The sequence below is a fragment of the Mesoplodon mirus genome, assembly GCF_964341445.2.
Source record: "Mesoplodon mirus genome assembly, chromosome: 2".
Classification (NCBI taxonomy): domain Eukaryota; kingdom Metazoa; phylum Chordata; class Mammalia; order Artiodactyla; family Ziphiidae; genus Mesoplodon; species Mesoplodon mirus.
The window spans coordinates 16,867,929-16,881,941 of NC_138977.1; the positions used below are offsets into that span (position 1 = coordinate 16,867,929).

General features: G+C 38.7%; 1 protein-coding gene across 2 annotated transcripts in view; it reads right to left on the minus strand.

Annotated features, from left to right (window-relative positions):
- Positions 1–4,907: 4,907 nt before the first annotated feature.
- Positions 4,908–14,013, minus strand: part of DAPP1 (dual adaptor of phosphotyrosine and 3-phosphoinositides 1) — a 67,285-nt gene continuing 58,179 nt past the window's right edge. For both annotated transcript variants that reach the window (XM_082602841.1, XM_082602840.1), the window contains 5 exons: positions 12,157–12,204; positions 10,699–10,761; positions 9,190–9,275; positions 6,523–6,610; positions 4,908–5,047 (listed from right to left, as the gene is read on the minus strand). In XM_082602841.1, the coding sequence (XP_082458967.1) occupies positions 4,979–5,047; positions 6,523–6,610; positions 9,190–9,275; positions 10,699–10,761; positions 12,157–12,204 (354 nt within the window). In that variant the 3' untranslated portion in view covers positions 4,908–4,978. The remainder of the gene's footprint in view (positions 5,048–6,522; positions 6,611–9,189; positions 9,276–10,698; positions 10,762–12,156; positions 12,205–14,013) is intronic.

The window sequence follows — 14,013 nt, forward strand, 5'->3', positions numbered from 1 at the left end:
TTCCACAGAAATGGTTCAATCTATCACAGCTCCTATGGAGTTAGTCCAGTCACCAAATATGCATGAGATTCTATTCGGTGGCTCAGAATCAAAATGATACTTTGACCCACTTGAGCCATGAAGTGCTCCCTATTGTACAATATGCCAGGCCTGCAGAATGAAGCAGACTCTTTTTATTGTGAATAGTGAGGACATATTTTTCTTCATATTATTTTATTTGCATTGAGAGGAAGATAAAATGGCTTAGTAAAAGTAATAAAATCAGTACAATCACTAACTTTCCTTTGTATATATTATTTTGCAGTATAGGTGAATATTACTAACTGATTTGATTCTTCTCAGAGGGTGCTGCTCTTTAATGGAAATGAAAATGATAGGTAATGGTTTTTTCTTCCACTCTGCTTTCTGTAACCAATCAGTGTTTTTTAGTGTTTGTGTATTCTTTATAAAATTTAGATGTGATTCATTATTGAATTGTTTCCAACATTGGTGTGTATATAAACATGGTAGTATAGCCCTTTTTTTCATACATGAGTTAAATAAAATAGTATTTTTAAAAGTACAGTTTGAGCACTATGTAGGTTTTTTCCACCAGACTGTTTTCAAACGTTTGAAGACTGTAATTAACTTAATTCACTCTTTCAACCACATGAATAAGTGACTGTTTCACGTCTGGTTTGGAGACCGTTTTACCTAACATAAACTGTCAGTTGGAAAATAAACCTCATCCATGAGCCTAATTTAATCTCTGAAATTGGTATCACAGTTCTAGCATGTGCTTTTCATTTTCAGGAATGCAGTCCATCATTCAAGGTTGTTAACTTCCTCCTAGGATTTTTGACAATCAGAGTTTGTCACTGGTACCTGGTATTGAGCACCTACTGTGCACCATTCACTAGCAGAATTCTAGAGCACAGTGTACATCATATTTCTGTGCTCTACCAAACTCAAGTGCACATAACCTTTCACCCAATGTATTAGGATTCCCCAGAGAAAGATAACCCACAGACACAAAATATTTAATTTGGGCACCCCATGTTGAGTCAAATTGACACAAAAGCCCACAATTCCACTTCTAGATATTCATGTTACCGATGCATATGGATGTGTGAAAAGTGTATACTTATAGTCATTGTAATTTAGGAACATTAAAGGATTGGAAACAAGTATCCATCATAGAAGAGGTGACCTGTTTTTTGTTTTTTTTTTGTAACAGTGCCAGTTTATACCTGCTGTTCTCGGTGTAATTATTAGTGCTCCTTTCAACTCTGAAGGGTCCCACTTTAGATAGATTATATGTTCACCCTAATCATAGAGGGTTGGTTAAAGAAATTGCTACATTTGCCCAATGGAAAAAAGAATGAAGAAGACTTTAGGTACTGAGATGGAATGATCTCCAAAACATATAATGTTCAGAAGAAAAAGCATGGTGTGAAACTGTGTGCTATGCTACAACTTATGTATAGGAAGAAAAAATGTAGATGTATGTTCATATTTGCTTGTATATGATAGGTATCTCTGAAGATGCACAGAACGTGGTAACATGGGTAGCCTCCATGGAGTGGAGCTAGGTACCTGGGGGACAGGGTTCCCAGGAGTGACCCTTTTCACTGTAAACTTTACTTATTGAATTGTTAACTATCCAAAAGTGATAAAATTAAAATTAACTAAATAAAATATTTCAGCAAACAACAAAATTTATAATAAAATGGTGATGAGGTATTTGGGAAAGAAAGTTGTATCACTTGGGGTTCACCAAAAAACAACCAGTAGGATATACATGAATTAGACTTATTTCAAGGGACTGGTTACCTGATTTTGGAAATTGGCAAGCCCCAAATCTGCAGGGCAGGCCAGAAGCCTGGAAAACCTCAGGCAGGAGCTGAGGCTGCAGTCTACAGGGAGAATTTCTTCCCCGTGGAAACCCCAGTTTTGCTCTTGAGGCCTTTCAACTGCTTGAATGAGCCCCACCCATGTTATGGAGCATAACCTCTTAATTCAGGGGGTTGTAGATGTTATTAAGCACATCTCTGAAATACCTTCATAGCAGCGTCAAGATGAATTCTTTCTCAAGAAGGCTCTTGCTTTATTTTACGTGGCTGTCCACTAGCCAGGCCTACTTGAAATGTCCACAGACTGGGCTCTTCTGTTAGTACAAAATAAGTTACAGAAGTTGAGGTTTAAGGGTTTAAAAAACAGCATACATACTATGTCTATTGAATTTGATTTAAAAACTGGGATTGTGATAGTTGTATTTTTACTTCAGTGTTCTGACAACTTACTGGATTTTACAAATTGCAAGTCTGTGATAGGAAATAAATTTTAAAAGAAAAAAAATCTGGCCCTTTTCCACAGGTAATTTAAGAAGCTCTGCTCGACGTCATGCCCAGACAGCCTGAATCGTGGTGAGCAGAGTGTAGGCTCAACGTGGCTGGGAAGACGTTGGCAAAACTACAAGTTTGCTACAGTTGACCTGAAGTAGCAGTAGAGGAGGGAAGTAGAACTTATGTTCACCCTGTAATAATTCTCTTGCTCTCTGCCTGAAACAGGGACTCAATGTAACTCCCTGACCTGCATCCCAAGTGTGAGTGAGAGGGAAGGACCAAAGAACCCAGTCTCCCGAGTGCCCTGTGGCTGGAAGACAGGGCTGTGGCCTGCTGAGTGTCCTCCTGTCCAGTGGCCCAGGAATAGGGACGGGTTTCCCTCCGAGGCAGTAACAGCCAACTTGCCGTTGAGCGGGGCGCTCCCCTGGTCCAGGGGCAGCAGTGCTCCCGCGGGGCAAGATTTTCCCGGGGTTGGGGGGATTCTGAGGATAACTGCTAATCCTTCGGCTGTGTCTTGAGGTACTTCATGATGAGCACATACTGTTAGTGACAGAGCTTGACACAGACAGCTATTCTCCCAAACAACCGCACTCCGATTTGGCACAAATCATCCTCCCTCGTCCTAGGGCCCTTCCCTGAGATCTCGGGGTGAAGTCATGATCACTTTTCAGGGCTGCTGAGAGCAGGTAAAGCATCTGGGGTAGTACTAATTGCATGGTGTATGTTAGATCGCCCTTTCCATGTCAAGGCCCTCCAAAAAATGGCTTTGTCCCAGCTGAAGCCCACTCCATCATATAGCTTTGTGTGCCTCACTTGCACTATTTATCGTATTTACTTCTATACATCATCATGGCTGTATTTCTTACCTTTTCATATTCAACTGAAAACTCCTTGAGGACCAGGACTATTTCTTCAGCTCTGAATCTTTCAATCCTTTGCAGCTCAGTCTAACCAAAGTGGACTCTTCATTGCTATTTATGATATTAATTGGTTATATTTCTTTTAAATTACAGTTATTAAAAATACTTTATAGCAAAATATTACAGGAACAGCAAAATCATGCTGTTTTTAATAAACATAACCAAAGAATGTAAATAAACATGACATATTTTACAAAAAATAAAAACGTTACCTACACAACACCCTTGGATCTAAGAAAACAAAACAAAACTGTACGTCTCAGTGAAGATTTATGTCTAGCTCCTTACTTTGCAAACTTGACACAATACATTTTAACTTGACATTTGCTTTATTGCGTATGATACAAACATTACAAAATACATTAAAACCTTGTTGAAACATACAAAAATTTAATGTAATTTCTGAGTCCTAGATGTTTAAATAACAGAAGAAGCGTATTCAACAAGGTAGCCCTTTGGACTGCAAGAGCAGCGTCATATCATAGCTTTGCTCCACAACCTTTTTGTTTGGGTTCTTCCTCCACTTTTGTCTCCCTTCAAACTTCAGTCTAAAAAAGCAGTGTTAATAAAGATAATAGAAGAGGTTAAAATCTATTTAGGTGCTCTGGATGCCAGTATCTCATCCCCCTATTTCAATCCCCTTGTTCTGGCTTGAAAACGCTGTGTAACAAACACAGCATTACCCTTTGCATGTGGATTTAGTGTTACTCCCTCAATAGACAAAAGAAGTTGCTCTTGAATAAGGCGTAGGGTGCTCCGTGCAGTGTAAGGTACGTCTTTCTTCTCTTGGGCCAATACCTCCCTCTCACTCTGGGGAAGGGATTGTTATAACACACCTGCTTGAAAAGTTTCTTTCAGTCTGTTTGAGAAGTGTTGGATGAAGATAACTTAGTGCTTTCAAGTGCTCTATTGTTATAATAATAATTGTGATAATTATTATTAAACTACAAGTTACTACTTTATCACTCTTCTTAATTTATGTTTTCTCACTCTTTAAAGCATTTCCCCAAAAGTGACTAAAAGAGATGCTTTTTTACGATTGTACCTTCCATTATCCTTATCATCTTACCCAATAGCCCATAGGAGATTTAGTTCTCACAGGTTTATCATTAGAGGGGGAGAAAGGGCCCTGTAGATATCTGAGCCTTTTACAAAGAGAAAATACTACAAACATTTTCCATTTTAGTTTTGGAAATTGTTTTGTTTTTTGTATAAAGGGGAAAAAAAGTAAAAACAACACTGCTGCTCTGCCCCCATCCTGGACATTTGCTGTCTCAATACACTTTCTGAAAAGCAGTCTAAACCTCAGGCTACACATATAGCTGTTTCCTTCCTGGATAATAGCACAACCTGGAAGTCAGATGTGTTGACCCTGGTGCAGAGTGGGACTTTGGGTAACTAATGTCAACCAGCTTGGGGACAATGAGGGAAAACAAGAACCATCTCCCATCGCGTGTTCTAAGATCGAGCACACCTGGTCGCAGGGGTTCATCCGTCTCCATCAGAGCGAGGAGCCTTCGGTGTTCTCAGGGACATGGCAGGATCTTGAAGGACAGCAGTTTTCTGTGAGTCAGCAAATGTGGTGTCGTCTGAAAGGTCCAAATCCGCATCTGCTTTCGATTTGTTTCTACAGAAAAATCCTTAGCTTTCATCTGAAACCTGCTGTGGATCACAACATCAGGAACATTCCACCCTGCTCCTGGGTCAGGGCATCCCTCATCGAGGAAGGTCTGTCTATTTAAAGATGAATGACCGAGATCGGATTGTGCCTTCCCCTTGATCAAGCTGTTTTCTTATTTGAGACTGCAAGAAAGCACACCCACGTGTATTTATTATTGAGCAACTTTAAGATAACAAACTTCGGCTTTTAACAAATATTAAATAAGAAATGCTGACTAGTAAGAAAACCGTGCAACTACAAATTAATTATCATGTCCCCTCCTCCCCAAGTTTTATTCTGGTTTTCTGTATTTTTCTCAGGAGACTATAAAGTGGTTGCTAAAACATACACAAATTGGGAACTGGCTTAATACTTTTAGTAATCCGAAAAGTGCAATACTATTCAACGAATCAAAATGAAGATATAGGTCTAAATTTATTGATTTGGAAAGATGTTCATGATATATTGTTAATGGAGTGAGCAAGTAAAGAGCACTACAGAATGATTAAATTTTGTTTTTAATATTTATTTGCAGAGGGAGAAGTCTGAAAGGATGTGCATTTGATATATTTTTACTTTAAATTTTCTATAATAATTGTGTCACTTGCATAGTTACAAAATAGAAGAAATAAAAAATGATTCATATTTGAGCAAAACTTCATATGGCAGAGTATTTCCCCATTGAATATCAAACACATTGGAACTGTCTCAGAATGAGTGGTATATTGCTTTGGATCTCAAACTGGAAAGATAACCAAAAGCAAAAATCCCAGTATTTAGAAAGGAATATTCAATAAGATTGTATATATCAGCTAATTTCATTTAAAAAATTCGGAATAATTGTCTATAGTTGAAAACATGAAGGGTTTCAAGATGGTATTTATAGGAAATTTGAGAAAGCTTTAAGGACAAGTTCTTGGCTAACAACTCACTAACTTGCAAACACACAAAAAAATGCATGAGACTAGTACATTTTTTTTTTTTTTTTTTTCTGGCCGCACCATGCAGCGTGTGGGATCTTAGTTCCCCAACCAGGGATTGAACCCATGCCCCCTGCAGTGGAAGCACGGAGTCCTAACCACTGGACCGCCAGGGAAGTCCCGAGACTAGTATAGTAAATTCTTATAAGCCCTTTGTCTTCCTCCTGGGAGGTACATAGAAAGCAGATAAATTAACACACCTTTTGTCCTTGACTGGTGCAAAGTAACGCTTACACTGGACATTAAGCTAAGTCTCTCTGGCAAGCCTCCTTCTCTGACAAAATAAAAGGATTTTCTACTATAGAAATATGTCCGCTTTCCTCTGTCTGGCCTCTGGCCCCACATGTCCTCCTCCAGGCAAACTTGGACCAGCCCACACACTTAAAGGAAGCCTGATAGACACCAGGGTGTGAGGCTAGGCTCTGGGGCTGAGACCCCAGTGCATCTTCGTTCTTTTTCTTTTACTCCTTTCTCCATCCCTTCCACATCCCAGAAGAATGAACAGACTCTTCCGTAAGCCTGCAAGTAGACCTCCCGTCCGTTCTCGGGGGTTGTCTGACGCTTTCAATAGAAATATGTTTGAAATCATCAACATGTGATTTCTGAGTACTAGGTATCCAGAGACATGAATAACTCACCAACTTCCAGCGTAATATCTTGATCCACTCGTCAGCTTCTACTCCTGTCTTTGCACAGAGATAAAATGTCCTGAACGGAAATACTAAGCTGATAAGACAAAAGAAAGAATGTAAGACACTCCAGATAGTTGGTTGAACATCTATTAGTTGAGCACTAATTAGAGTATTCCAAGGGGAAAAAGAATTGACAAAGAACCTGGGTGAGAACTTGAGGAGTTGGTATATATGGAGCTAGTTCTGCCAGCAAACGCAGAAATGTTGAGGCTGCAGATTCATATTAGTCTTACAGGCCAGATTTGTATTTTCTAATGAGAGTCCAAAGAAAAAAACCAGATCCAGGTCACCCCCAGATCATTTTATTGTTCATGTCTTAGACTGAATACACATGTGTTTATTCAGCTGATCTGTTAAATGACTCAGAACTTGTGCTATGATTCAAAGAACAAGCAAGACAGATAAGAGAGTTTGTTGAAGGAGCTCATTTGTGTTAGCTGACTTCAGCGAGGATGACCCGGCCCTCTGTGGATGAAGGCAGTTTTAACTTTTCAGGGCAGGAAAAGGAGACAATAAATCTCTTCAACTATTTATTTTGCCCACTTCTGGCCATGAGTTGATCTTTGCTGAAGGGAAGACAAACTTGCCTACTGGCATGAAAGACTGTTCTAGGAATAGAGTTAACTCCTCCTTTGACTGTCTCTGGCTATAGAGTCAAAATCGTCAGACTTATATCTCGCCCACACCTCCTGTCCTTAGAGTTGAGATGCCAAACACTAAAAATCTTTTTGTCCTTTTTGTGAAAAAGGAAAAAAAAAAAAAAAAAAAAGCCTTGGACTTCCCTGGTGGCGCAGTGGTTAAGAATCCGCCTGCCAATGCAGGGGACACCGGTTTGATCCTTGGTAGGGGAAGATCCCATATGCCACAGAGCAACTAAGCCCATGCATCACAACTACTGAGCCTGCACTCTAGAGCCCGTGAGCCATAACTACTGAGCCCGCGAACCACAACTACTGAGGCTGCGTGCCACAGCTACTAGAGCCCGAGCACCTAGAGCCCGTGCTCCGCAAGAGAAGCCACCTCAGTGAGAAGCCCGCACACCGCAACCAAGAGCAGCCTCCGCTCCACGCAACTAGAGAAAAGCCCACGCACAGCAACAAAGACCCAATGCAGCCAAAAATTAAAAATTAATTTTAAAAAAAGCCTTAAAGTGAAATCAGAAGGGTTTCTATATCCTAAAACCAAAGCAGCACATCTGGTTATACCAGTAATTAATGTTGAATAGACAAGAGGTAAGTCCCTGTGTATAAAAGGTAAACCCTGACGTGAGGTCCAGTTGGGCAGTGAGTAGAGAGAGGAGGAGGTGGGGGGGAGGTGTGATATTGTGTACAGAACCAATTGCTGGAATTGTCATTGTTTGGTCCTCCCTGGGAGGGACATGATTAATTGCCTGTTAATACAGATAATTTTTCCTTTCTTCTTGCTAACAGAACCCCAGGTGATAAATTGTAATTAGTCAGAGCCACTTATGATCATACTATACTGTTTTCTAGCTTCCTCTGCTGCTGGTGATGGCCATGGGACTCAGTCTTGGCCAATGAGATGAGGAACAATCTGATAGAAGAGTTTCTGGGAAAATGTCTGCTTTCCTGATACAAAGGGCAGACCTGGCTAATACCATCCCAGCATCTTTCTTTATGGCTTTCATGAAAATGTGAGGCCTCCAGTTAGAGTAGCTCTCTCGGACCCTGAAGTAGTAAGCATGAGGAAAAGACCAAGAGAATTGTCGAGACATTGCACCTGACCTTGTCAAGGTAGCTGCCTATCTCCCAATTACTTGTTATATGAGAAATATAAACCCCTGTTAATTCATATGGTACCTTTATGTGAATTTTAAAAAGATTTCCATTATTGGTTGATACTATACAATCATTAATTAATAATAGTTAATGTTAATTTTCTTAGGTGTGACAATGGTATTGTAGTTCTATAGGTGATTTTTTTTTTCTTAGGAGATGCAAATTTAAGTATTCAGGGATAAAGTGCCATGATGTCTGCAACTTACTTTCAACTAGTTCAGGGGAAAAAAAGTGAATAGATAAAGCAAAAATGGCAAAATATTAATGATTGATGCATCTAGGTGAAGGGTCTATGGGCATATAAGTCTTTCAGTTTTTGTATGTTTGAAAACTTTAAAATAAAAGTTGGTGGGAAATAAGACACTCTTTTCTCAAGATACTTTACTTCTCCCAGTTAGAAAATTGTCATGATATACTGATTGTGACAGAACAAAACACTTCTGTGCAGCTGCCAGAATTGTCATCATTATACAAATCACTCATTGTTGGAGTCAACAAAGTTGTAATTGAAATTGAATAAAACACCTCAAAGGAATAAAAGCTGTCTAAGATGTGAATGGCATCCTACTTGTGCAGTGTACAACGTAAGCAATTATACCCAGGAGATTTTCCTACTTGTTTAAGTCACTTTAAGTGAGGTATTATGTCACACTCGGCTGAAAGCCCTTCTGACATACATGCCCTGTGTGACGGTTAAACCCACCTGCCTCAGATCAGAACATTTGTACACATTAAGACATACAATTTTTTATTCTTCTGCTAAACTGTCTGGCAAGAAGGCTTTTAAAAACATTTACTTTATAAAACAACTTACCAAAAACAGTTCACCCTTTCCTGTGAATAATCAAATTGTACAGCCGAACATTCTCTTAAATCTAGGCTCCGAATTGGTTCTGGTGACTTAAAAAAATAAAAGGGCAAACCGTGTCATCATAAGAGCACACATACAAATCTGTACATCACTTGTTCCCCTAACAAGTCTCCACTATGAGCAACTGTCAACTTTCCTTGCACTATGGGGACTGATTATAGAAAACCTTCCTAAGGGAAGTCACATGCTCATCTGGGGATTGGCTTTTCATGAAACTGGACATTAGGAAGAGATTTTCTTTGTCAATTTAAATTTGGTGGAGATGAATTTTTAACACGTGGAAGGGAGTCATATTTGTCTCCCATGTTTTTAAACATCCACTTACTCAGAAATTTTGTGTAGGAGAGATGAGAAGAGATGAAATAATTTTAAATTTGTTTAATGAAATCGGCATGAGAAATGGACATATTTTTAATAAAGGGGGACACTGCTGCAAGAGACAGTTAATACTGTGGCAAGAGAACAATTCCATTGCCTTAGACGGAGGAAATGATGTCCCCTGTGAGCTAGAGGTTAGCCAGCCTGAGAGAGCCGTGTCTGGGATACACATCTCGTCTTTGCAAAAGAACACTGCTCATATCAGGAATCAAGAATTCACATCTCCAGTCGTTTATAGGATGTTTCAGGTGCTCATAAGAAAATTTCAGGGATTTTGAAGGCAGACATTTCATCTACAGGGCTTTTTTTTTTTTTTTTTTAACATCATTATTGGAGTATAATTGCTTTACAGTGTTGTGTTATTTTCTGGTGTATAACAAAGTGAATCAGCTCTACATATACATTTATCCCCATTTCTCCTCCCTCTTGCATCTCCCTCCCACCCTCCTTATCCCACCCCTCTAGGTGGTCACAAAGCACTGAGCTGATCTCCCTGTGCTATGCGGCTGCTTCCCACTAGCTACCTATTTTACATTTGGTAGTGTATACATGTCCATGCCACTCTCTCACTTCATCCCAGCTTACCCTTCCCCCTCCCCGTGTCCATTCTCTACATCTGCCTCTTTATTCCTGTCCTGCCCCTAGGTTCTTCAGAACCACTTTTTTTTCCTTTAGATTCCATATATATGTGTTAGCATACGGTATTTGTTTTTCTCTTTCTGACTTACTTCACTCTGTTTGACAGACTCTAGGTCTATCCACCTCACTACAAATAACTGAATTTCATTTCTTTCTATGGCTGAGTAATATTCCATTGTGTATATGTGCCACATCTTCTTTATCCATTCATTTGTCGATGGACACTTAGGTTGCTTCCATGTCCTGGCTAATGTATATAGAGCTGCAATGAACATTGTGGTACATGACTCTTTTTGAATTATGGTTTTCTCAGGGTATATGCCCAGCAGTGGGATTGCTGGGTCGTATGGTAGTTCTATTTGTAGTTTTTTAACGAACCTCCATAGTGATACAGGGCTCAGTTTTAAAGGGAAAATATATAACCATGTTTCTCACCATCTGGTCTTTGAAGTATTTTAGTTCATTCCTGTGCAAAGTGAACCACCTCGTTTTCCAGGTCTGAAAAAAATAAAAAATAAAACATGTAGGTTTTGAATACAGGACCACAATATTTGAACTAGATAATTTCCTTTTGTTGTAAAAATACCTAAAAGATTAGATACAATAAAATATTCTTGCGGTGTTGTTTCTGAGGGAAAAACTTTCAAAATAAAACTGAAAATTTTAAAGTTTCAAAAATTCAAATGATTCCATGCATTAAGCTCACAACGAAGGCAAAGATATCAACATTTTTAAACAAGTAAAAAGAAATAACCTATCATAAACATTCAAGGTGATTTATAACAAACTGCTGAAATTTCCATCTTAATAAGACTTAATAATCTTAATAAAACTCCATAATAAAAATAGATATCATTGTTCAGCACCTACTGAGGGCTACATACTATCCTTGGAGGTTTATATACATTATAGCCAATCCCCATACATTGCCAAATATTGGGTTGGCCAAAAAGTTCGTTCGGAGTTTTCTACTATGGAAAAAACCTGAACGAACTTTTTGGCCAACCCAATATTATTATTATTATTATTGTTTTACAAATAAGCAGATTGAGGTTTAGGAAGCTCAATCGCATGCTATTCTAAACCTTGCCTAAGAATTCCATGACATTGGTGGAAAAACAGTTGTTACCCACTGCCTCTTTCTTATGTACTAACAGAACACTAATGATGTTGGGTGGCAATGTTCCCAGTTAAAAGAAGTAACTGGATTTAAACATAATGCTATGAACATGAATACTTCCTCTCCTTAGGGAGCATCCAGTCCAGTAGGGACACAGATAACTAAATACTTAGGTTAAATTCAAGCAGGCCAGTATCCTTGAGAGGTTAAGTGTCCTGACTCTTAAAATGGGAAAGAACAGACACATTCCAGGAAGGTCTTCTTGGCACGTGAAAATGAAATAGAGTAACTTTAAAGGTACAACCACATAAATAGAGGATACCCCCCCCCAACTAGTAAAGTCCTACATTTTGTTTTCTTTGGGATTTTATAATATAGTTACATTCATGTCGGTGACGGGTTTTTTGGGGCCTACTGTTAGGTAAACATTTCATCCAATTTTGACTTCTTTTTTGTCAAAAAATCTTAAAAAGCCAAGATATGTGCTAGAGTTAACTTGCTACGTTCACCCTCAATCATTGCATCAAAAGGATTATATGTTTTCTTGGGTAGTAAATGTAGGCTATTCTCATACATTTGGCTTTGCCAAAGAATAGTCAAGTCATTTTCCAGAATTTTGACTAATATTGGCCATAAAGATAAACTCTGGAAACAGGTAAATATTATAACTGGGTCAAAATAAGTAGGTTCTGCTTTTTAAAAAGTCAAAATGAGGGTTGAGCCCCCATGACGTGCTCTCTTTCTTTGTGGCTGGCAGCAACGTGCTTCCTTACCTTGACGAGCCCCCCCTGTTTGGTGAGGTAACCTTCTTTGGTGCCCAGCTGAAAAAAGAACGAAACAAGTGAAGCCCAGAACTATCACAGCTTTATTTTTGTCTTTCTATTTCTGCCCTATTTTAAAATGAAACACAAGTTTGCCTTTGATCTTTAAGTAATTGCCTCTCAGTTTTCATCTAGGCACTTGAAAATCCTCCCTGTGTTGTGAGAGGCTATCTTCAGACCAGATCATCTGGCGTGATTCTGTAGCAACAGGCAACAATGGACAGATTCTCCTCTAACACGAGTTCGCAGTTTGCAAACAATCAGCCACATCATACCACTCATAAAAGTCGGCATTGGGCAAACTGTGTGTGTGCATCCTATCTGCTTGCATTGTTGGTGGGGTGTTATGCACATAAATATGTCCACACACACTGACATGGGGTCAGTACCTGGGAAACTCTGGATTAAGAAGGATTTTAATCCTTCAAAGAAGGATTTCTGTACCTCCCGGAGTCTGTTTTATGCTAATATGCTTCATGAATTGTAAAGAAGGAACATTAGAAATAGCATTTTCAACATTTATTTTATCATGTAATTCTCCTTTAAACCCCCTTTTAATTTTTTTGCAGACCGCCTCTTGAGAGCTATAGTCCATGGAACAGATTTTCATGAGTGCAGATTTATTTACACTGGATTCATCCAAAAGGGATTTGAAGTGAGAATGAGTCATTCCTTTTAACTCACTCATCATTAATTCCAGAGTAACAACAACATTACACACTTAGCTGGTACCTACAAAATGTAAGGAATGGTGGGGAACTGTGTGAATAGAAATTTGCATAAAACCAGGACCCTCAGATGAAAAATATTCTAAGTTCATAAATTTCCAAAGAAATTAAATTACTGGGAAGATGTTATGTTCTAATATAATGTCATAATATATCTTATATTAGTAAGAAAAAAATGAATAAAAACTGGGAAATGACTTGTTGATGTCAATGTTTTTTTCCTGGGAGTTTCTAGAGTATGTTTCCCTGAGGTGAATTCTCCCTACCAAATAAAAAGAGGAACAACAAAGAGAGTGAAAACTAGAAATAATATATGACCACTTCCTCTACAGTTCTATGGCATTTAAGTAAGGATGAACTTCCCAGGCGTTCATTTAAATAATGCTAAATAATATTGGTGAATTTGATATCAAATAATCAGCTTGATTTATTTTGACACTAAAAAAAATTGAACTGACTGAATTGAGTTTGGGTATTATATTATGGAAATAGAAAAAAATTAACATTTTGGATTGTTGAGTCTGCAGAGGCAAAATAATTAGGGGTAAATTGTTTCATAGAAGACTCTGATAGAATTATTTACTAAAATCTTACTAAGGGATATGCTATTCACTCCATCTTACCTCCATCCAAACAATATATTATAAGTCTAGTATCTTTCTAAGGCTTTGATAGATAAATAGAAGTTTGCGGAGAAAGAAGCTGAGAATACCAACTTTATTCATGGCCTCAGGAGGTAAGAAAGGAAACAACTATACAGCAGATTTATGTTTTAAAAAATATATGATCTGTAATAAGAAAGATGTTTATAATAGCCCCAAATTGGAAACAACGTAAATATTTTAAAAATAAAGCATTAGCTTGCCTACCCTCCTTTCTACCTGCCTCCCTACCTGCCTTAAATTTAGTCCAAAACCATCAGGTGGGATGAAGCAAGGCAGGCATCACTGAGAGTGTGTGCAGGGCACTGGTGCACCTTAACACAGGGTGGAGTCAAATCAGGGAACAGAGGGCATCTGTGGGGACAATGGTGGGGGTGGCAGCTCGGTGCCAGGTGTTGAAGCCTGGCAGGGCGAGGAGG